The 23,236-nt window shown below is 44.8% G+C and overlaps 1 protein-coding gene across 1 annotated transcript; it reads right to left on the reverse strand.

Annotated features, from left to right (window-relative positions):
- Nucleotides 1-15,910: 15,910 nt before the first annotated feature.
- On the reverse strand, nt 15,911-22,895 carry LOC133897096 (protein LONGIFOLIA 2-like). The gene is made up of 5 exons (XM_062337670.1): nt 22,210-22,895; nt 21,197-21,264; nt 19,047-21,098; nt 18,606-18,756; nt 15,911-17,012 (listed from the first exon to the last, which is right to left on the reverse strand). The coding sequence occupies exons 1-5, from the start codon at nt 22,346-22,348 to the stop codon at nt 16,207-16,209; spliced, it is 3,216 nt and encodes a 1,071-aa protein (XP_062193654.1). The 5' UTR covers nt 22,349-22,895; the 3' UTR covers nt 15,911-16,206.
- Between the last annotated feature and the right edge of the window lie 341 nt (nt 22,896-23,236).

Raw genomic sequence — 23,236 nt, forward strand, 5'->3', positions numbered from 1 at the left:
ACTTGAGTAAGGAAATTCTAGCTTGATCTTTGTGGTCGCTAGAAGAGGATAGGGTTGGAAAAGACCCGGCTCTTTGTGAGCTCCTCAACGGAGATGTAGTCACTTCTTTGTGAGGTGGCCGAACTCTGGGATAATCTCTTGTCTCATCATTTGTGCAATTTAAACTAGTTGTATAGTTTTGGGATTTTTCCCGTATAATTAGTTTTTGTGATCATCTTGCTAGTATCTCTTATTGTTTAAGCATTGTGCTGATATTAGAACTAGTATCACCTTTTAGACCTTAGTTGTACTTGCTTAAATTCAGTTGTTCTCAAAGTTCCTGTATAGACCGGAGACTCCGGACTAGACCGGAGTATCCGGCCTTCACCGGAGTATCCGGCATCTGTTTAATCCGCTGTTTAGTTTTAATTTTTAGAAAAGCCTATTCACGCCCCCTTTAGGCATCTTTAAGTAAATTGATCTGCTCCACGGGCGTTAGAGCTGGCGCGGTCCTCATCTCCCCCACAAGCCAGCAGGTTCAGTATGCCGCTCGCCTAGATTTCAAGACGACCAACAACATAGCCGAATACGAGGCCATCCTCTTAGGCCTCCGAAAGGCCCGAGCCTTAGAAGCAGCCAGAGTCATCATCTGAATCAACTCTTAGATCGTCGGCGGTCACTTCAACAAGGACTTCAAAGTCCGGCATCCAAACATGATAACATACCTCGAGGCCATTCACAAAGCCGAGGCACACTTCCGCGGCATATCAATACGAAGCATATCACGGGCGAACAACAATCAGGCAGACACCTTTGCAAAGGCTGCAACCACGGGTAAAGACTCACTAATAGGCACCTTCCTCGAGACCCTCCAGTCGACTGCCAGAGCTCTTGACCAAACAGTCGTCACCATCCTCCCCATCCAAACTACGGACTGGAGGGCCCCCCCCCTCCTATCCTTCCTAAGAGGAACAACAGAACCGGACGACCCAATTCCACTCCGCCGCATCTAGCATTGTGCCAGGGGCTACCATCTCATAAATGACGCCCTTTACAAGACAGGTGTCTGTGCTCCCCTCCTTCGATGCATTACTAAACAAGAAGGAGTCGACCTCCTCAGGGAAATACATGAAGGCCTTTGCGGCAATCATCTGGCGCCTCGTTCTCTAGCTAGTAAGGCACTTCGCCAGGGACTCCATTGGCCTACGATCATGTTCGATACGGAAGAACTCATCCGCACCTGCCAATGATGCCAATGGATGGGACGCCGAAGCCACCGACCTCCAACTCCATTGCAACCAATCGCCCCTGTCTGGCCCCTGGCTCGTTGGGGTATGGACCTCATCGATCCATTTCCCTGCGCCAAAGGAAACCTCCAGTACGCAGTGGTCACATTGGAATATTTCTCCAAATGGGTCGAAGCCAAACCCCTCACTGGAATCACATCAAAAAATGTCCAGAAATTCTTTTGGAAGAACTTTTGGCGTCCCATGATAGCTCATGATGGACAACGGCACACAATTCAACTCCGGGCCTTTTAGACAATTCTGCGACGACCTCAGCATCGAATTATGCTTCGCAACAGTTCGACACCCTCAGTCCAATGGAGCCGTCGAAAGGGCCAACGGCAACATCCTCTTCGATGTAAATCGCCACCTCATCGGCTTAGCTCGAAGCCTACGGGTCAACGAATTACCCAAGGTTTTATGGTCCCTCAGCACAACTGTCACACGGGCCACCGGGTTCACACCTTTCTGCCTCCTATATGGAGACGAAGCCACAACCCCCACCAAGGCCAACGCCTGCTCACTCAGGGTACAACTCCCACAAACTGACAGAGAAAGGGAGCTCTCCCTCGACCTTACCGAAGGCACACAACTCCACGCCATTCAGAACCTAGATCACTACATTAAGAAAACTAAGGCTTAATACGATCTAAGGGTTGCGCTACGAAACTTCAAACCCGGCGAACTAGTGCTTCGACGTGCCCTAGCCCCAGGAAAGCTACGCAACAAATGGGAAGGCCCATACCTGGTCCTCAAGTCTAACAGACCCGGTTCCTACTGACTATCCGATACAGAGGGGACCCCCCTCGAACATAGTTGGAACGTAGAGACCCTCCGCAAGTATTACGTATAAAGAACCCCAGGCTCAGTCATCTCCAAAGATACCCAAAAAAACCCAGCATCTTGAAGGCATAAGCCTCCGTGCTTGACAGGCATTCCGTCTGCCATCTTTAAGGTCTCGCCAACCTATGTGGCGGATAGGCAAAGACCGCTCCAGCATCTTGAAGGCATAAGCCTCCATGCTGGACAGGCATTCCATCCGTCATCTTTAAGGTCTCACTAACCTACATGGCGGATAGGCAAAGACCGCTCCAGCATGTTGAAGGCATAAGCCTCCGTGCTGGACAGGCATTTCGTCCACCATCTTTAAGGTCTAGCTAACCTACGTGGCAGATAGGCAAAGACCGCTCCAGCATCTTGAAGACAAAAGTCTTTGTGCTGGACAGTCATTCTGTCCATCATCATTTGGGCCTAGCAAACCTAAAATGGCAGATAGGCAAAGACCGCTCCGGCATCTTGAAGGTAGTGCCTTCATACCGGACAGGCATAACACCCCATGTCATTTCTAAGGCCGGGCCACCCTAAACATGGTGAAGGGATAAGAACCCCAACAAAACTGAAAGTCTGTCACCTGACCCTTTCCATGCCCCTCAAAGTCTCGCACCCCATGGCCGTAGAGCAACCACAGGATGCGAAGCGGCTGGGACAAGGGGCATAGGTGAAATGTCAGCGCGATCAATCATAAAAAAGGGAGATGAAAAGAAACAAAAACAACAAGCTAACACAACACAATTTTTACACACATGACATACAAAAGGTCTTTTTATACAGTTAACCGTTGTACATCAAATCTATGCCCAGCAAACTGGCTAACCTACTACACCCCCTATATCACTACGGGAAGACGAGGGTGCCCGACTGCCACGCCTCCCGGACACACCGCAGGACCTGGAGAGATGTCCACGATAACTGCGGATGGGAGGCCGACGCAAGCCCCCTCCACAAGAAGGGCTACTGCCCGAAACAAAGACTCAGCCCCGAGAAGATGAAGGATCCACCGGGAAGGGATACGAGTCGAAGGCCAAGAGTCCAGCTCTTCCTCCTCCAGCCCCGCCGGCGAGGCCTCCGCGGCTATGCCTCCTCTACCTTCACCTCACCCAAAATAGACTCGAGGATTTTCGAGGGCACCCTTCCGTCAGAACCCCGGAGAAAGACGAAGCGTCGTAAGAAGCGTGAGCCGGCAACCTCCCGGTCCGTTCGGGCCGCACACCAGTTATCTCTTGCAGTAAAACATACATCTGAAGTGGACACCGGGGATCCTTCGGCTCGACCTTAACCAAAATGTCGGCGGCCACCTGCGGGTCAACACGCCCATCGGAATCGCGGGGCATAATGAAACGACTCCGCTGATGAACAAATGGAGTAGCCCCCGACGCAACAGACGCACTCGATCCCTCCCTAGAGGCACTATCCAAGGTACGAATGAGGCCTACTCTGGCCTTGGGCCGCTATACCTATACACACAGGGCAGACTCCGGTTAAAACTCAAAGGCACAAACATTCCAGAAACAACACAGGTAAAACACAGGAAGACAGGCGCGGTTTCCATCAAATAAAGGAAAGATTATATACATAAAGCAGAAGGAGGCAGTCAACATACTAGAACTCAACCCCCCTCCCCGGGAAAGAAAAGAAAACAAAGATAACTGCGGTAGAGCTACACCTCCGTGGCATCCACTCTTGGCTCCGGTGAGGCAACAATGCCAGACAAAGCTCCTCCAGAGTGAAGCACCAGACCTCCCAACGAAGAACTCGGGCGAAGGCCCCCTCAGGCACTCGGAGTCCCCTGACTGGCCATGAAGCGCAACGTCATGCTCCGGCCATGTTTCGTACATACGCCACGACGGAAGCTCTCCAAGGCTGCGCAAATCTCCACCGGAGGTGCCTTTGGCTGGAAGGCCTCGACCACGGAGTCTGGCACCTGCTGCTCCAGTGCTTCGAAGGGACCAACCCCCGCCTCGTGAAGCAGGGTTAGCTGAAGCATAGAAGCCACATGAGCGCTGGACCTCGCATAGACCTTCGCGGTCCTAACCATAACCTTCGCGGCGGACTGAAGCTAGAAGAGTGGCATGACTGATGCCTCCAAGTCGAAGGGCAGTGGCGGACACCGAGACCCTAGGCCGCTCAAGGCATTAGAGGTAATCCGGGCCACCTCTGACGCTAGCACCATTAACTGCTGGTATTCCGAATGCAGTGCCCCCTCTGATGCCTAAACCTCCTCTAGCTCTCGCCGCATATTTACCACCGCCACCCGAAGGGTATTAACATTACTTTTGGCGGACATGCAGGCTGCGTTGGCCGCATCGGCAACCTCCTTTGCCTCCTGGAGGTCTTCGGCAGCCTTCCGTGCCTCAGCCTCTGCACGCTCATGAAGCACCATCTCCTCATGAAGACGACCTTCTGCGGACTCTGCCCATTTTCGGGCCTCTTTCAAAGCCTGGCATCCGCTACCTCCCAGCGCCCTTGTCAAAATTACTTGCTAAAAGGCACCAAAAAAGATGGAAAAAGACAAGATGAGCTACTCAGGACCCAACACCGAATCTGGCGATCATAACTAATACTACCAACCTGAAGGGCCGCCATAGCCAACAGCGCCTCCAGCTCCTCCAGGGGACGCTGGGCCAATGATCGCTCGACCTCTCCACTCCGAAGTAGAGAGGAGGCTGCGGCAAAAGCCCTTGACACCTCTGGGCACAGCACAAAGTCATCCAGGGTTAGGATCCCGAGGCCAGGGCCCCCCTCAACCTCTCCGAAGGGACTCTCGACGGAGGGCACGGTGCCTCGGGCACCAGCCGCTGCGGGTGGGCCACCAGCGACATAAAAAGTGTTGGGGTCATTATCAAGAACCCCCGACGGCCTCTTGACTTAATGAGCTCAGCCTCCCAAAGGCACGGCCTCTTAAAGCCTCCACCTTCCTAAGCCCCAGCCTCCCGAAGCTCAGCCTCCTGAAGGCTCGGTCTTCAAGGCCTCGGCCTCCCGAAGGTTGAGTCTCCGAGGCCTCGGCCTACCACTGCCCGGGCCGGCTTCTCGAAGGTTACCGGGTGAGTCATCAGGCCTTAGAAAAGATCTACCAAAAGGGAAGAATCAGTCATACTTTGCCTACAAGGAGGTGACCGGCATTAAATGCCTAGACTAGTGGACGCTGCTCTGACACCCTGGCATGATGGTACCTACCCTGGCGCCCCTGACAGTGTAACGCCGGGCCGCAGTTGGCAGCCGGCCTTCCCCCTTTTAGGGTCATGCACCACGGTAATTACCACGGTGGATATTTATCTCTCAACAGGATAGAATGTAGTTATCCGAGATAAGGCTCAGTAATTTGGCCGGATCCCGGATATTTGTATATTATGATAACTTGTACGCCAAGATACTCATGGCCCTATAAATAGGAGGCCATGATCCTCTGGGCAGAAAGAGAGAAACACAGAACAACAAAAATAGAAACGCAGCACAACCAACGTTGTGGTACTCCTCCCAGAGTGATACATTTTTTCTATCATCAATACATTTGTGGTGTTCCTTCCTCTCAAACTTTGTCTCTAAGTTTGAGTCTTCTCTTTAGAATAAACTCTCGCCGTACTTGCTGGGGAAAGAGGAATTCTTGCTCCAACAAAAAGGAATTGCAAAGAGGCAACAGCTAGCTAGCAAGAGAAGTGCAGCACAAGAGGATCTACTACCCCACGTGAACCTCCACGCGCAGATGAGATTGTGCAATATTTTTGTTGAATATAGGACCGAAGGCCCACGAAGATCGAAGGTGGCGGCGGATCGAGGAGTCTTGCGCCCGATGTGGCTGCGAATTGAAGGCGGTCTGAGCCTGGAGCCTCAAAACTTACAGAATTTATTTATTTATATATTTTTATTTTTTAATATTTATAAAAATATATGATCATTTTAACGGGAGACATCTTGTTGGACCCACGAACAATAATAAAAATATTGCACATTTATGTTACTGTAGTCCATACAGTAGGTGACACCTTATAGAATCCAAGGCACAACGGTAAAAAAAAAGAAGGGCGATGTGACCTCTTTGTCAATATGTCACCAGACCACTTAGTTATCTCCCGTAGCACGGATGATACTTTTGCTAGGCCTATTAAAAAAGTGTCGCCCACTGCTAGCTTTTTTCTATATGCAAATGTCCAAAAGGAGAAGGTGTCGCCGGTGCATGCATGCAAGAAAAGTCCAAAAGCTGCAGACTCACAGTGAAAATGCTGGACTTTTGTATAAAAAAAGTCCATTTTTTCCCCTCTCTCTCTCCATATGGGAATGTGTTTCTTTTCAATATGCATGAAGCATCGTCCCATTTCCAGTATGAAAAAAATATCGCCTATTAAATAAGCGATACATTTTATGAGTTTATTAGAGGTGTTGTGCGTTCAACGGATGACAGTAAAGATGTCCCTTATTGGTTAGACGACAAGTGGATGCGGACGCTAGGTTGGTCAGGATATTTAATTTCTAACCATTGTGTCGTGGCCCCCACAAACTGTCACTTGTTGTATGGGCGACACCTTGCTGTCACCCATTCAACAAACGGCGATAGCCTAAATGTGCAATATTTTCAAATAACTGTGTATTTTTACAAATATTGAAAAATACAAATATATAAATAAAAAATTTCCAAAACTTACTGGCAAGGATGACACAGCAAGACGGCGCATTGACTCCAACTCCCCTCTCCCTATCTTCTCCTCCCCTCCCCCTCTTTTTTTTTCTTGAATAAAAGTGAGATTTCCGACCAATTTTTGGCCTTCCGTAGGCGCAGCCTCCTATCGTGACAGGCTTCACTGGCATTTGAGGGTGCTACACGTGGCATTACGGTTAGCCATGTTGAGGAAACTCTGCTATCAGGTGTAGTCTAGATATTTTAGCGATAAACAATTACACAAAAGAGATATAATGTAGGGAAAAGTTTTCTCTTCTTTATTTATCTATGTTTATAATAAGGGGTTCTACCTTGTATATATAATATCAAAAAACCTTTAAGAGATAGAATCGAATCTTTCAAGAGATCGAGATGGGCCCACAATTGGTTGTAAAACTTCAAATTTCCTAACACTCCCCCTTGAGCACTTGTAGCAAAAATGGCCCTATTAGAACATGATTGTAATTTTGGTGATTAATGACAACATAATCAATGAAACTAATATGTTTGTCAATGTTAGTAGGTCTAATGGATACAATACATAAAGAAGCCATTGAAGCTGAGACAAAGTTTGATTGAATTGGAGAAGTCCTATGGAAAATGATTATACCGGATAGTCCGGTGATACTAAAAGTATACACACCGGAGCATTTTCCCGAAGGGTGAAAAAATGAGATGAAATCAGTTTGTTCTCACCAGAAAGTCTGGTGCTCAGGAGTTTGCACACACCAGAGTGTTTTCACTCTGAGGAGGAAAGAAATGACTTCACCGGATAGTCTGGTGATCTATGTGCTCTTTACACCGGAGCATTTAACAAAAGCTCTACAACTGCCAAAGACTAAAGATCAATACACCGGAATGTTCGGTGATGAAAAGACAGTGCACACCAGAGCGTTTTCCAGAACTCAGAGAAGATGAAGCTATACACATCGGAAGGTCCGGAGATCAGAAGATCAATATACCGGACAGTTGAACAGTGAAGAAGTTGGCTCGGTCAGGATCAAGTATACACACCGGATAGTCTGATGATGGAGATAAAGTATACATCGGACAATTCGATGTTCAGAAGTGGTTCTGAGTGGGTTCTAAAGGCTAGTTTCTGAGGTTGTACACACCGGATGGCCCGGTGCTTGTACTACTGTTGTCACCAGATCATCCGGTGTTCACAGTAAAGTTGAGCTATTAGAGCAACGGCTAGTTGGCAAGTTTGAGGCTATAAATACCCACCCACTCAGCCATTTAAAGGGGTTGGAATCCAGAGAATCACATATACACTTCAGAAGACATCCAAGCCACCAAAGTGCTTAAAGTGTTCATCCAAGGCAATTAAGCACACCATTAGAGAGTAATTAGTGCTTATTGGCCTAGAGAGAAGTGTTGCTAGGTTCTGCAACCTAGATAGTGGATCAAAGAGTGAATCAACCGTGTACCGAGAGGTATGCCGGTGCCTTGGAGTCTTAGTGACTCATCGGTAACTTATTGACCCTTCAACTTGGTGTGGAGTGACGGCAAGAAGATTGTGTGTGAACGCGGAGACCCTTGTCTTTGTGACTAAAGCTCCAAAGTGAAGATGGAGTACAAGTGATCGGAAGAGAAGTTAGTGGTGAGACCTCGCCTTGGTGGCTTGGTAGCTTATCATGCTTGAGGTCTTGTCTTGGTGACTTAGTAGCTCAAGAGCCGTGACAGGAAGAGACTTGGCAACCGGAAGCATATCCTTTGTGGAGCTCTAATGTGGACTAGGGGTGGCTTGTGTGCCACCGATACAACGGGACAAAAATCTCTTATGTTGAGTTTATCTCTCTACCTTATTTACGTTTCCGCATTTACATACTTGCAATTTACCTTGCTAGACTAAGTTGCCATCCTTTTGAGCAGTAGAGTAGACACACTAGATAAACCTAGACCACATTTGGATAGAAATCGAGATAGGTTTATCTTGTGAAGTTTTTGGAGCTATTAGTTTCTAAGTGTCCTAATTCACAACCCCCCTCTTAGGATATCAGCGTTCCTCATAGCATTTCTTGCAAAATGCATATTTCTTATCAAAACTCCCCAAAAAACTAGTGAGAAAATCTGGAAGAAAAAGTACATAACTTGTGACATGGTCACATGAATTGCCTCATTAAAAATCTTATCATGAGAAACTTTAAGAGAACTCATTTAAGGGAAAAAGAGTACAATCCACCCAAATACTTCACATAATTTTCATGATTAACTTTGGGTACTTAATCTTCTTGACTAAGGTTTAATTCTTCGTATCAGTATTATGTAAAAATTCTCCCCCTGAAATGTGCAACTCTCTAAGCCTCATCATCCCAATGCCACAAATACATCTTTTGACACTAAATGCAGGGAGAGACTTAGTGAATAAATCTACAAGATTTTCACATGATGTGGTATGCATTACCTTTATTTCATTCATTTTATGCAATTCATGAGCATAAAGGAACTTGGGGTTGATATGCTTTGTTAAGTTTCTTTTCACATATCCCGATTGCACTTGTGCAACACATGCAGCATTATCTTTATAGATAATGGTGGGGTGTTAGTAGTATTCAAATCACATGATTGCTAGATATGATTGATCACTCTTTTAAGCCATGCGCATTCCCGTGCGGCTTCATATAAAGCTATTATTTTTGAGTGGTTCGTCGAAGTAGATACAAGATTTTGCTTTCACGATTTCCAGGATATTGTAGTTCCACCACATAGGAAAACCTAGCCAGTCTATGATTTTGTTGTATGAGGGTCTGATAGATACCTAGCATCTGCATATCCAACTAGACTTAGGTCATGATTCTTTCTATAGAACAGACCCAGATCTTTACTACCTTGCAAGTAACGCAGAATACCCTTCATGCCCTTCCAATGCCTTTTAGTGGGCTCTGTATTATATCGTGCAAGTAGGTTTACTGTAAACACTATGTCTAGCCTAGTGCAATTAGCCAGATACATCAACGTACTTATTCCACTTAAGTATGGGAATTTCAGTTCCAATATTTTCTCCACCTCTTCTCTAGGTCTATAGAGATCTTGATCTGCTTGCAATGACCTTCCGATCATGGGAGTTTTAGCGGAAAATGATTTTTCAAAACCAAACCACTCTAATACCTTCTGAGCGTAGTTTGATTGATGTAAAAAAAAATTCCATCTACCGCATGCTCTAGCTGCAGACCTAAGAAAAATTGGTTTTACATAAATCTTTCATTCAAATTTAGACTTCAAGTACAAGCTTGCTTCCTCAATTTCTTCTTCTGTACCGATGATATTCATATCATTTACATATACATATATTATGCAGAATTCATTCTGGGACCTTCTTATAAATACACAAGGATAATTCATGCAAGCGACATTGTACCACATTTTTTCAAGAAACTCACTTAAACGATTGTATCACATTCTACCTGACTGTTTCAACCCATATAGCGACTTCGTCAATTGTACACTATAAAGGTGTCTATTTCTTCTATCTTGATTCGGCAATGGTATTCCTTTAGGTACCTTCATATAATTGTTCGAATCAAGGCTCCCATAGAGATATGCGGTCACAACATCCATCAATTTCATTTTAAACTCCTGGTTGACTGCCATCGAGATTAAATATCTAAAGATAATGTCATCCATGACCGGGGAATATGTTTCTTCATAATCAATGCATGGTCTTAAGTGAAACCTTGTGCAACTAGTCGTGCTTTGTAACTCACAATTTTATTTCTTTCATTCCTCTTACGAACAAAAACCCACTTATACCCTACTGGTTTGATATGGGGAGGTGTGTGGCATACTAGCCTAAAAACCACTCTTTTGTTCAAGGACAACAGTTCAACTGTTATTGCCTCGTGTCAGTCTTCCCAATCTGACCTCATCCTACATTTAGTGAGCGATGCAGGCTCAGGGTCATGATATATAAATGTGGCAACTTTATTGCGAATTATATATCAACTATTGTTGTTGCTCTGTTCCAGGATCCCCTTGAATTCGCATAGTTTATTGCTATTTCATCATGGGTTGCACTTTCAGGTGCTTCTACATCTTGCTCTTCATTATTTCTCATTGTAGGAGCAAGGTCCTTTAGTTTCCCAGCATCAATTTCAACGCGCTCATTTTCACCGGTTTCTTCCTACGCGGGAAGATTCAAATCTGGTATGACTATTTCCTTAGGTTCCATACCATCGTTAGGTCTCAACTGACTCCCCTTCTGCTTCCTTTGGGGCATTTTTATGATCGGCTAGGTAAGCTCTCATTCCCCACTTTCGCTAGATGTCTCTGGCTATTTGGGATTTCAAGAACTGAATTTCTTGTCCTTTTATTATTTTTTGGAGCTTCTAGGACAAGATGAGGGGTGCCTTCTTTTGGTACTTCCACTCTCTCTGGTGTATTGCGTGCAGGCACATGTAACTTAGTCACGCTCTTCAAATCACAAAAATGATCAGGCAGATCGTTTGCTAATTTCTGCAAATCGAGAATTTTCTATACTTCATCATTCGCTTCACTAGTGCCAGGATCATGTGCCACAATTCCTTCAGCCTGCTAAATAATTTCCTGATATTTTTTATCCAAGGGTATATTTCCTCCCCCTAATGATGAAAAATTATTTTCATCAAAAATATAATCAGTGAAGCAAGCCATATGCAAATTTCCAGTTATTGGTTCTAAATATCAGATTATGGATACAGTCTCATAACCGACATATATTCCAATTTTCTGTGAAGGTCCCATAGTGGTTTGTTATGACGGTGGTATTGGCACATAAACCATACATCCAAATTTGTATTAGTGGGAAATTTTTGGAATTACCCCTGAACTAGTTGCATAGGTGAATGGATGTTATAGGAGGATGGAATATAATTAATGAGAGCTGTCGCATGTAAGATTGCATGTCCCTAACATGTAGCAGGCAAATTACAATGCTACAACAAAGATCTAGCAATAAATTTTATTTTTTTAGCAGTGCTTCGGCTAGTCTATTCTGAGTGTGGATGTGCGGTACAGAATATTCAACTTTAATTCTCACACCAGTGCAATAATCATCTAACGCTTTAGAAGTAATTTCTCCAACATTGTCCATTCTAATAGATTTCACTCGATGGTCAGAAAAATTATTCCTAATCTTTAAGATCTACGAGATCAACTGCGCAAAGCGTGGTTGCGGGTCGATAATAGACATACATGTGACCACTTCGAGGATGCGTGTATCAATACCATAAAGTACCAGAACGGGCTAGAAAGTGACTGAATAGGACCACAAATATTCCCATGAATTTGGTCCAGGAATGCATGGATTTCATCTTATACCTTCAAGGTAGACAACCTTATTATTAATTTCCCGGTAGCACATGCTGGCATACAAAATTTTCATGATTCGAGAAATTCTTTACATTTATGACATGACCTTATGAGTTAGTCATTATGTTTCTCATCATTCTAAGACCAGGATGACATAATCTATCATGCCATAGGAGAATAATTCTGCACTACAAAATATAGTCTTTAAGATAGTGAACACTTTAGTGCTTTAATGCGAGTGTAGTATAAGCCATTGCTCATGGAGGGAAGTTTTTCTAGTATTCTCACTTCACTATCACACTTAGTGATGAGTAGGTGTTCCCTACCATCTTCTTCACCAGTTTCTACATGGAAACCATTAGCGCGAATATCTTAAAACTTAAGAGATTTCTTGTAATTCATGATACAATTCTCATAGGTAGTATGACTGTGGCTCTTCCAGAACCTATTATGAATTTATCACTACCAGTGACAGTCATTACTTTTTCGGAGCTATTTCTGATAGACTGACAATACATATTTTCTCTTAAGATAGTGCTTATGGTTCTACTATCCACAATACACACTTCCTCCATACGGGTGCCACACATATTCTATAAATAAAGCAGTCAATTATTCACATGCAAGGAAGAAGCAACAAGACTAAATGCTTTATCAACTATCAAAAAATATTGTTTGCAGCTAAGCTTGCTCTTCTAGAGCTTACATTTATTTATTCAATCCTTCTAAATTCAACAAATAAGTAAATAGCTAATGACTCTAATTCTAGATAGAGTCTGCGAAACATCCGGCCACTTCATCTTCAATAGCTTTCTTTTCCGCTTCATCCTTCATGGAATCTTCTATGGCAATGGAGGAGGGCAAATTAGAGGCCTCTGCAACCTTCAACAGGAGGTCTTTTACTGCCAGTGTGGGAGCATCATCAACTTCCATGTGATATGTTTCTCTTTCAACTGCTACTACTTTGTCCACTTTCATCCCCACTGCAATGGTGAGGTGTGCTTCTAGCTGCTCCTTTTTCTTCTTCACGTATGCTTTCACAACATGCTTTGGTTCTTTGCAGATTCTGGACCAATGGCCCCAAACACCGTACTTATAGTATGTCTGATTCTGCTCACCATATGGCTTGACTTCTTTCTTTGTCTTACCATTATCATTACCAGGCTTGACCTTGTCTGCTACCACTTTCCTTCCTCCCTTCCCCCACTTCTTATTGCAGTTCTTGTGTGCTTTGAAAGAGTTGTGATTGACTTCTAAGCCACTGCTCTTTCCTTGTGGTTGGGATAAGAAGCTCTTGTTTATGACTTTGTCATAAACTTCATGAAGTTGCAACACGTCAATCAATTCATAATACTTCTTGTATTTTGATCGACAGTGATTGCGTGTGGATTCTGCCGCATTAGGATGAAAAGTGGAGAGAGTCTTCTCAATTTTCTTCTCTTCTGTGATCTCTTTCCTACAGAGACATAGAAGTGTGCAAATACAGTGTAGTGTGAAGTTGTACTTCTAACATGCTTGTAGTCACAAAAATGGAGTCGGACTCGTTCTTGCTCTGCAAGAGGCTTGATGGTGTACTTAAGGCGCTCAAAACGCTCTTGCAATGCGTCCCATAATGCCTTAGTGCTGGTCATTGCCATATACTCATGCTTCAAAGTGGGGGAGAGATAGTGATAGAGAAAATAAAGTGCCTGATCATTCTCATCCTCCACGGGAACCATTGCACTAATTGTTCCTATGTCAATAGCAACATGGAGCTTTTTTGCTCCAAGTACAATCCAGGCATCCGACGCCCAAGTGAGATAGTTGTGTCATCTGCACTCAGCTTAACAAACTCTTTGTTCGTGATGCCAGCCATCTACACATTAAATGACGAAAGTATTACTACTAGCAAAGTTGCATCATGTCGCTAAATCGGATTTCTATAAAAAAAATTACATTTTCTATGCTATTATATGAATATTACTGAATTGAAATGCATAACAGGTAATTTAAAAAATAACAATAACATAGAAATAAATACTGCATAATTACTAAAACAAATGCAAAATTCAAATTCTTGAGGTGCTTCTATGCAAAAATAGAGCCTCTTGATAATTTTCAAAACAACTAGGGGTTTAAATGCAAAATAGATAGGGACTACGCTCAATTAATAGAAAGTCCAGGGGCTAAACATAAAATTTTAGATTTTTCTTTTTCCCTTTATTTCAATCGGTTTTTCTTCCTTTATTGGGTTGGTCTGCTAGCTTGGGCCGGCCCAACCCATTAGTCCACACGTCTCATATACAAGGGGTAGCTAGGGTTTAGAAAACATAGCCGCAACCCAGACTGGCGGCCTTTTGAGGGCGGAAGTCGAGCCAAGGTGGTGCGATGGCCATCATCCCACGGCCGACGCATGACGTGTGGCGTCTAGCATGGTGCGCCCCGACGCTGCCCACGATCGGTGCTTCAGTGAGGCCATCGGTCGATGGCCGACGCGGCGAGCACCAGCGGGCAACGGCTGTTCTACGACCGCAGCTGGTGCTGCTTAGATGGCGACAGCCGGCAAAGAATCCCCCTTCCAAAGGGACCCCACCCTCAAGACAGCCGGCATAGCCCGGCGGTCACTGAGCCAAAAGCCAGTGCGGTGGCCATCAAAGGCACGGGATGGGCGCACGGCCGATAGCGGCTCGACCACTTGCGGGCGGTGCAGCACTCCTACAGGGGCTACGGTAGCGCGGTGGCCCATGGTGGCGGCATGCCTTCAAGTCGGAGGCACGGAGCGTTAGTGCGGGGGCGGTTCGGCAGCAAAGGCGCGTACGGGAAGGTAACAGCATGATCGGTGGCATGCTACAAGCGACCGATGCGGGAAGCAGTGGTGCTGCTTCGGGGGGTGCTGAGGTGGTGGCGTCGCTTCAGGCAGCGCAGAGGAGGTGGCTTGTAGCGATGCAGCGCACGGTGACACCGCTTTGGGCGGCGTGGCTAAGCTAGAAGGTCGTCGGCTTCCATGCCGACAGTATACCCCCTTTTTCCAGTCTACGGAGGGTGGCCATCGAGCCACCGCGTTCTGTGCTTGGGGGGCGACCGCCGGTTTCCGGCCAACTATGGGTCCCACCAATTCATCTACTATTCATTGCTACGCTATTCATGCTACTGTTCATTACGATGCACAAATCTGATGCAAAAGACAATAGATGCAAGAATTTGTACCGACCCAATCATACATTTCAATTCTTTCAAATAGATTTGTACCGCGTAGGGCATATAGGCTAGGTCATGACCTGCCCACTTGACGACGATATTGATGCAATGCGGATCGGTCACAGGCAGATTTGTTCCGCTAACTTGGTCTCCGGCAGAGCTTTGTGCTGATAATGTGTTGAGGAACCTCTGCTACCGGGTGTAGTTCAGAGATTTCAGCGATGAACGATCACAAAAAAGAGACACAATATAAGGAAAAAAATTTATCTTCTTTATTCATCTATATTTATAATGAGGGGTTTTACCCCGTAAATATAGTGCCAAAAAACACTAAGAAATATAAACGAATCTTTTAAAAGATCGAAATAAGCCCACCATTAATTCTAAAACTTTAGGTTTCCTAACAAGCCACATCCAAGTTTGTCGCCTATACAATGGGTGATTTTTAATTTCGCCCTTATCGCTCGGGCAGCGAGTTATTGATTTAAATGCCACCCAAACGTTGAGCGACAAGCTGTCTATTATTGTCAAATCCGAAAACGGGCGTTCTTTTTAATAAAAAATATATATATAAAATCACAAGTGTAGCATCACCAGCAGGTCCAGAAACTAGTATTTTCGAATAGGATCGCGCAATGAAAACTCTTTATCATTTGGAACAGGAGAACAGCTACAATGACAGCTAACAAGTGGTTAAGGCGTTCACGGTTTATTATTGGGAAAATGGAAGATAGATGCCATTTCAAGTTTTCAGCTGAAAAAGCATCCCCAAAGAAACACAAAAAAGCACTGGTATACATAGTATCTACATGGCACAAATTCCTATTCCAGGTCTCTGCAATCTGCGCTGCTTATACTACATACAACTCCTATACCTTCTCTCTTCATAGGAAAAAGCTCTCATGGCAGACAAAGTTACAACTTCATAAATCAAATCCTTCCACAGTCACAACCTGGTGATGGTCAACCAAGGAGTTTTAACTTTTAAGCAAAGAGCTGCCTTCTGCGCTTGCCTGCCACCTTCATCTGCGGGCCATCAGTGGACTCGCCGTGCACCACCTCGTTCACCAGCTCCTTGAATATTGACCTCTCAATCTCCACCACCATCCCTGGGAGCTCCCTGCTGAAGTTCGTCCATCCCTGCAGCCTTTGAAGGATCTCTGCATCAGGTATCACGCTGCTGTCCTTCTGGCAGATGAGCGATTGCTCTGTCTCCAGGTCTTCGATACCTGAAGAGAGGAATTTCACCAGTTGCTGCCCGCTCAGAACCTTTGCAGGTGGATCCTTCGCTCTCGTGAACGATCTGACCGAATAAACTGAAGTTTCCTTCTCAAACTTCTGAAGGAGAAGCTCATTCACATTGTCAAACATTAGCTTCCGGTGCGCTCTCTTGGGATCAGACTTCGCACCGCTTCTGCTTTGATGGATACCCTCAGGTTCTGTGACCCATCCTGCCTTTCTTTGCTCCAACACGAGGAACAGGTCGGGATTGATGGGGTAGCCAGAAGAGTGGAGCTGGAGGCCTGTCTGTCCTGAACCTAGGTCTTTCATCAGAAGGCCAGAGGCCAGCAGTATCTCAGACACATAACGGTGGTCTGGACTTTCTGTCTCACACAAGAAGGCAATATGATCAACTGGAGGGGCATCGTCATCCTTGTTCACACTAAGCTGCTGGAGCTTCTCAAGCAGGCTTGCTACATTAGCGAGCCTACTGTTCTTGGACTGCATAGCGAGCTTTGTTGGCTTTGTATCAGAAGTCCAAAGTTCCTCTGATGTATGTCGCTCATCATCTGCGGGTTTCAGGGAACAGCGCATCAGCCAATGGATCATATCACATCAGTGTCAGCAGTAAAAATTTCAGCAACCAATCATGTGTGCTAGTTAATCATGCTAGTGCATGTATCATTTACAAATAGTAAAAGAGCTCAGATTTGCCTAGTCATTTTTATTTAAGAGAACTCTAATGTTATTGTCACGTACATTTCACTCACTGTTGTCAAACTTATGAATCCATTATAGCCTATCCAAATTAGGGATGGCAATGGGCACATTTTACCCACGTGGCCGCAGGTAAAAACCCTAATGGACAAAGGTTTGGGGTGCAATTTTTACCCATGGGTATAGGTGCATGTTTGAAGTTAAACCCAACAGGTATAGAGAGACGGGTATAAAAAAGACTTACCCGTGCCAGTTTCGCCCGTGTTACCCGATCCACATATATGACATGTCAGCCCACTTCATTTTTAATATATAAGTTGTAGACTATGTTGTCTTGTTTCATGGTTAGACTTGGTGTCTTGTTGAACAATGTTCGTTTGTGTTGTACTAAACACTATTGAATTGTAAAACAATTTGTTGTATATGTGAACTATGTGGTAATGTACTAACGTGATATGCATGCTATGTGTATGTGAGATGCTTGTTCATTATTTTATTATCTCAGTTGAGACATATGTTTAAATTGATAATATTATTGTTACATACTTGATCTTATGTTCAATGCATGTTTACTATATTGGCCGATATATGGGCATGCTCGTGGGTATGTGATGCCCGCGGGTGGTGAGCACAGATGTCAGTTTTTACCCGTGACGGGTAATAGTGCGGGCGCGGGTTTGAGAATTAACTCACAGGTACGGGTTTGTATAGCTTCTACCCACGGGTATTGTACCCGTTGCCATCCCTAATCTAGATACATGAGAACAGAACTCCGGTGCACAAAAATAGTTTATTTACGCATCATTGATGATTTGATGAACTACATAACATTCCATGATTATTGAAGCAGTAGTAGTGGAATTTAGAATGTGTGTTCATGCAGCAAAGATGGGGCAGTATACAACAATATACCCAGAAAGCCATGTTGATGTACAAGGATACAGAAGAATATTGGACTGGTAGGTGCAAACAGCATACAATACTTTTTCTTCTATTGCTACTTACGTCCTTTTCATCCTAGAGGACAAATACAAAGATTGTACTAGTACCTACTAATTATACAGTATTACTATATACAAGATGACGGTGTGTCGGTGTGCACTAGTACGGTACCATGTACCAATATTCTCAGGTGATTTGTACTTGCTTACTATGCCAGCATGCACTGCCACCTATGGATCTTGGCATCACTTGTGCACAGTAACTTACTGCAGAATCAGTATAGGCATTAGATATGTACAACATGGAGAACACATGGGATCTTTCGGGCCCCTCAGCCTGAGATTACTTTCAGTTTTGAATGTTGTTTCCACAGTGCAACCAACAATCAGAATGCACCAATAAGTGAATTGAGACATTAAAGAAGTAAAAAAATCATGTTTGAGATTCCAGTTTCTATGGTTAACAAATAAAATTTTGGAAAGTTGGTATATAGGTGATCTTACCAACACTAAGAGAATTCGAAGTCTTTCTGGTAGGGAACAAATCCTCCTGGTCAAACGAAGAGTCCAACACGGAAACTGGACTTGGCCGTTCAGAGATAAAAGCTGAAGGGTCTACAGATGACACGTCCTTGCTTGCATCATATGAGGTTTTCTGAAGAAAAGATGCAAACCACAAATATTAGACAATTAGCATTGTGCATTATATGATTTAAGTCATCAATCTCATCTTTTGACTAAACTAGTCTCGGAGAGAGATCTACAGAAGACCAAAACCAAGTATTTATCTCTACTATGTACTACTATTTTTGTCATAGTAATTAAGTCTTAGAAATCTTCATCTTGACATTAGTTAAGCTTTAGAAATATGCATTAGTTATGCTTTAGAATATACAGTTTTTCTTCTCAACGTATGAAGGCACTAATTGGAAGAAAATTCTTTACCACTTTTTGAGGAGTCCTTCCTGATGGAGTCCCAATGCCTTGCTGAAAGTTAGAAATGTTCACTTCTGCAGATCTGTCAGTACTTGTAACTTCTATATCCAGCTCTGAAGCAACACCCATACTGTCATCTGACCTTGTGGGCATATCATTGCCTTGCTGGTTCATGCTCCTTGTCCTGCTATTCAGTCCACTGTGCATGCCATCATCACCTTGTGCATGCACAGGTTTTCTTCTGATTTTGCTTCGGGTTGACCCTGAATCTAAATGATTCCTATCTGCAGATTGCCTTTGGTTTTTGTTAAATTCGGCAGAAGGAACAGGCGGCCTAGCTCTCCGCTCTGCATCGATCTTTTTCTGCAGTAATCCGGGGCTAGTGGAATTTTTATGCTTTTGCATGCTATTGTCCCTTGGCAACTGTTGTCTTCTGGATGAACTCTCAGTAACCAGCAGTGAACTAGATTTTTGCTTGCTGCTGCTATCTTCATTCCTTCCATTTGACCTCCTGTTATATGAAGCAAGGGGTTGAGGAGTACGCACCCTTGGACTAGATTTTGCATGTTGCTCTTTAGCTGTCCTATTGATCATTGAAGCTTTCTTTTTATCAGTGCTATTGCCTGTTTGCAGCTGTGGGAGATCAGATGAACCCCCTAGTGGAATGACAGAAGAATCCACTTCGCTCAAAAGGTTTGCAGATTTTGAAGGCTTCATTATTACAATAGGTGATTTGAAAGAGCTTTCTGTGTTCCTCTCTTCAGGAAGCCGCATGGGGTTGGCCTTGCTGTTCAGTCTCATGTTCGCATTGGTCATCTCTTTGCTATCATGGTTTCCATCATATAACTTCAGCATTGATGCTTCCTCCCATTTCTTGTTTCGCAACAGTCCTTTTGCTTGCATTGAATCCAAGATCTGCTTAAGTGCTCTGAGGTCCTTGTTCGATTGTTGAAAATCAATGTCCTTGAGCCGCTTCTCTATGTCGCTGTAGACTGACGCAGCAGGTTGCTCTCTTCCATGAGCTCCTTTTGATCCCTTTGGCAGTTTTCGGGGTAGCACAATCCTTTCTTGTTGCTTCCATGGTGCAGTTTCAACAGGAAACTTAGAGTTGGGTATATTTCTGACTGTTGAATCCTGATTCCTTTGTTGTTGAGGAGCAGGCTCATTATGGGAGGAGATGCTCAAGGGGCTCAACATGGGCTCTTGCTTGCTCTCTTGAACTGCTTTGCACGCCTGCAATGATGCTGTACTTCCATTATGCTCAGGCAAATCTTCCAATCCCATGAGCTTCGCGACAACACTAGGAAGACGCTTACAGGCAGGCTGTTCCTGCAGGGTCTCCAAGGCTGCATTGACCCCATTAATCGTGCTGCTGCTTCTGTCTGCAGCACTGAAGCCTGGCTTCGATCTCAAGCCCATTTCACGATTCCAAAGGTGACCTTCCTTGATGTCCAGTGACAACCTCGTTCCTTCCCTCAGTTTTGATGAGGCTTCCTGCCCATCATCATACAAGAACCGATCAGCATCATATGAAAGTCTTGCATGATGGCCTGATTCAGACGGAGTCCAAGAGGCTTCCCGGAGCTTGGCTAACACTCGAAGCGATTCATTGATGTCCATGAGTCCCTTGTTTTCTCCTTGTGTACTGTCACGGGGAAGCCCATCCAATTGCCTAGGTGGATCCCCACAGTTGAATGAGTGATCTTTTACTTCTTCTTCTGTGCAAATTCTGACTGACAAGTCACGGCTATCCTTATAGATTGAATCCTTCACAAGATTTCTTATACCAAGCGTTGGCAGGCTGGATTGAGCTGTGGGCATGTTCTTGGGCTTGGAAAGAGCATCATCAGGGCAGTCAAGTCTGTTGTCACTGTCAAAAGAGCTCTTGAACGGCCTCTCTGGAAATAACATTCGGTCAGTGGACGATAGGTCTTGTTGTGGTGACCTATTCCCGTCAAGGGAGGATAATGATGAAGACGGTGATGACGAATATGAGGTTTGTGACAGTTCCGCCGATGGTGCTCTCTGACTGTCAGCCCAAGTTCTACTCGAGTTCTTCCCCTGAATGCATTTTGCAGCAACTCAGTCAGGATTTGAATGACAGTAAACAAAGCACATGTGCCACTACTCTGCTGTATATACAAAATATTGAAACTTACGTGAACAATCTGGGGTGGATATCTTGTGCAGTCTCCCCCTACACTTGGATTGCTGGACAGCGCATGGCCTGTTGCAGGAAATGAAATCATTCTCAGTGCTGAAGCAGACAAAAGAAACGTGATGTTTCTTATAACAAAAAGGAAAAAAGAAAAACACTGCAAAATCAGACCCAAGGTAGAGAAAATCTTGCCATAATTTTGTCACACTATATAAAGAAGAAACAAAATCTCAGCATCACTTTTAAATTAAAGTAGCAAATTTCTGGAAATTATCCTCCTTTGATCTAACTGGTGGTGTGTGCTGGTGCCACCTTTCCTTTTGGCATATATTTCTTATCTGAAGCAAGGTTCTTAATCTCCGGGGGCTCATTTTTGTCAGCAGCCGGGGACTATTTCAAGATAGTTAATGGGGATAAAGTAAAGAACGATTTTTGGTACATCATCAGTGACCACCAACATCTCGCCCGAAAAAGAGGCAGCTCATCAGTTACAACTAACATCTGACCCGAAAAAGAGGTCACTCATCAGTTACCACCAACATCTGGCAATTCATTGCAGCACAAACTGAATGAACACCTAAGTCTGGAACATGCATCAGCAGGCGGCAGGACTGAACCTGTGGAGCACTTGCTACTTCCCCTTGTTTATCCACACGAAAATCACAAACAGAAGCTGATCTATCTTCAAAAAGCTCAATCATTTATTGCCCACATTCCATGTAAAGATCACAAGTTTAAGAGACGGGATTGCCATCAGTGTGCTACTAGTATGTTCCAGTAAATGGCATAAAAACATAGATCAAGGATTCAAGCACACAGAAGCCAGATTGCCATCAGTGTGCTACTACTAGTATGTTCCAGCAACTGGATTGCAGAAATTCAGAAAATGTATAGGCTGCACTAGACTAAACACAGGGAAATTTCGGTCTTGTATGATGAGGAATCGGCAAGAGAAGAAAAGCCAAAGCAAGGACGCAGAGGAGACGAAGAAGACGAAGGGAAGGGGAAGCAGACCTGGGGGAAGAAGCCTCTTGTGCGCGGCGAGCGGGTGGCGGCGGTCGAACGCCTGCAAGATCCCGGTGACGCAGCCAATCTGGCGGTGCAGCTCCGGCCGCCTCTCCTTCCCCAACGCCGGCAAGTACTTGGCCGGCATCTTGCTCAAGAAAGGGCGAGCAGAGCAGGCACAAGGAAATCCCAAAATGCAGGAGCCTGCCCCTCCTTGCTAGCAGGTCAAGAAGAACGTGTCATCTCTGGCTGTCCTTGGACAAGAGCCCCATTTCTCGGACGAGGGGGACCGGAGACGCTTCCGAGAGGGAGGGACGCTTCTGCCTCCGCGAGCATCAAAACGAACGACGCCACCACTGCTTCTCACTCTCAAGCTCCAGTTCCAGATAGCAGAACGGCAAGATTGCCGCAAGAAGCTGCGCAGGCATCAGTATCGCCCCTCCCCTCCTCCCTTCTCTTCTTCCTATGGCCGGGAAAACCAGGAGAAGGAAGGGAAGGGGAGGGAGACCTGAGAGAGCGGATGGCAGCGCATATGACTTCGCCTTTGTTAATGTTAATTGGGAGTGACAAGCTAATAGCACTGCTGATAGATGCAGTTAAAGAGGGATGGTAGTTGGAGGAGACCACTGACAAAATATGGTTGGATTGGAATGCAATCGCAATGGCCTACTGCTCTCTGGGACCAGCCTTCCAACCCATTCTCTTCTCTCTCTCTCTCTTATGTCTGCGCGTGTGTAGTGTACACCAGTTTGGCATTTGGGGTGAAGGCAAGGAAGACTTTGTGAAGAATTGATTGGTTGGGTTAGTAAAAAATCTGCTGTCCATGACAGTTAGTACTGTTGCTGCTGCTGGTGCTGCAAAATCTAACAATGTTGGCATGGATTAGCTATCTGTATTAGTACTAACAATCTGTATATAAGTACCTGCACTGCACTGCTAATCTGTATTCTTATTATGATTTTGGTCAAACAGGCATTGAATGGATCGGAAGGGGAAGGAAGGAGTACTAACCAACAGTACATTCATGGTGTGCATC

Source organism: Phragmites australis, chromosome 17 (assembly GCF_958298935.1).
Source record: "Phragmites australis chromosome 17, lpPhrAust1.1, whole genome shotgun sequence".
NCBI classification, from domain to species: domain Eukaryota; kingdom Viridiplantae; phylum Streptophyta; class Magnoliopsida; order Poales; family Poaceae; genus Phragmites; species Phragmites australis.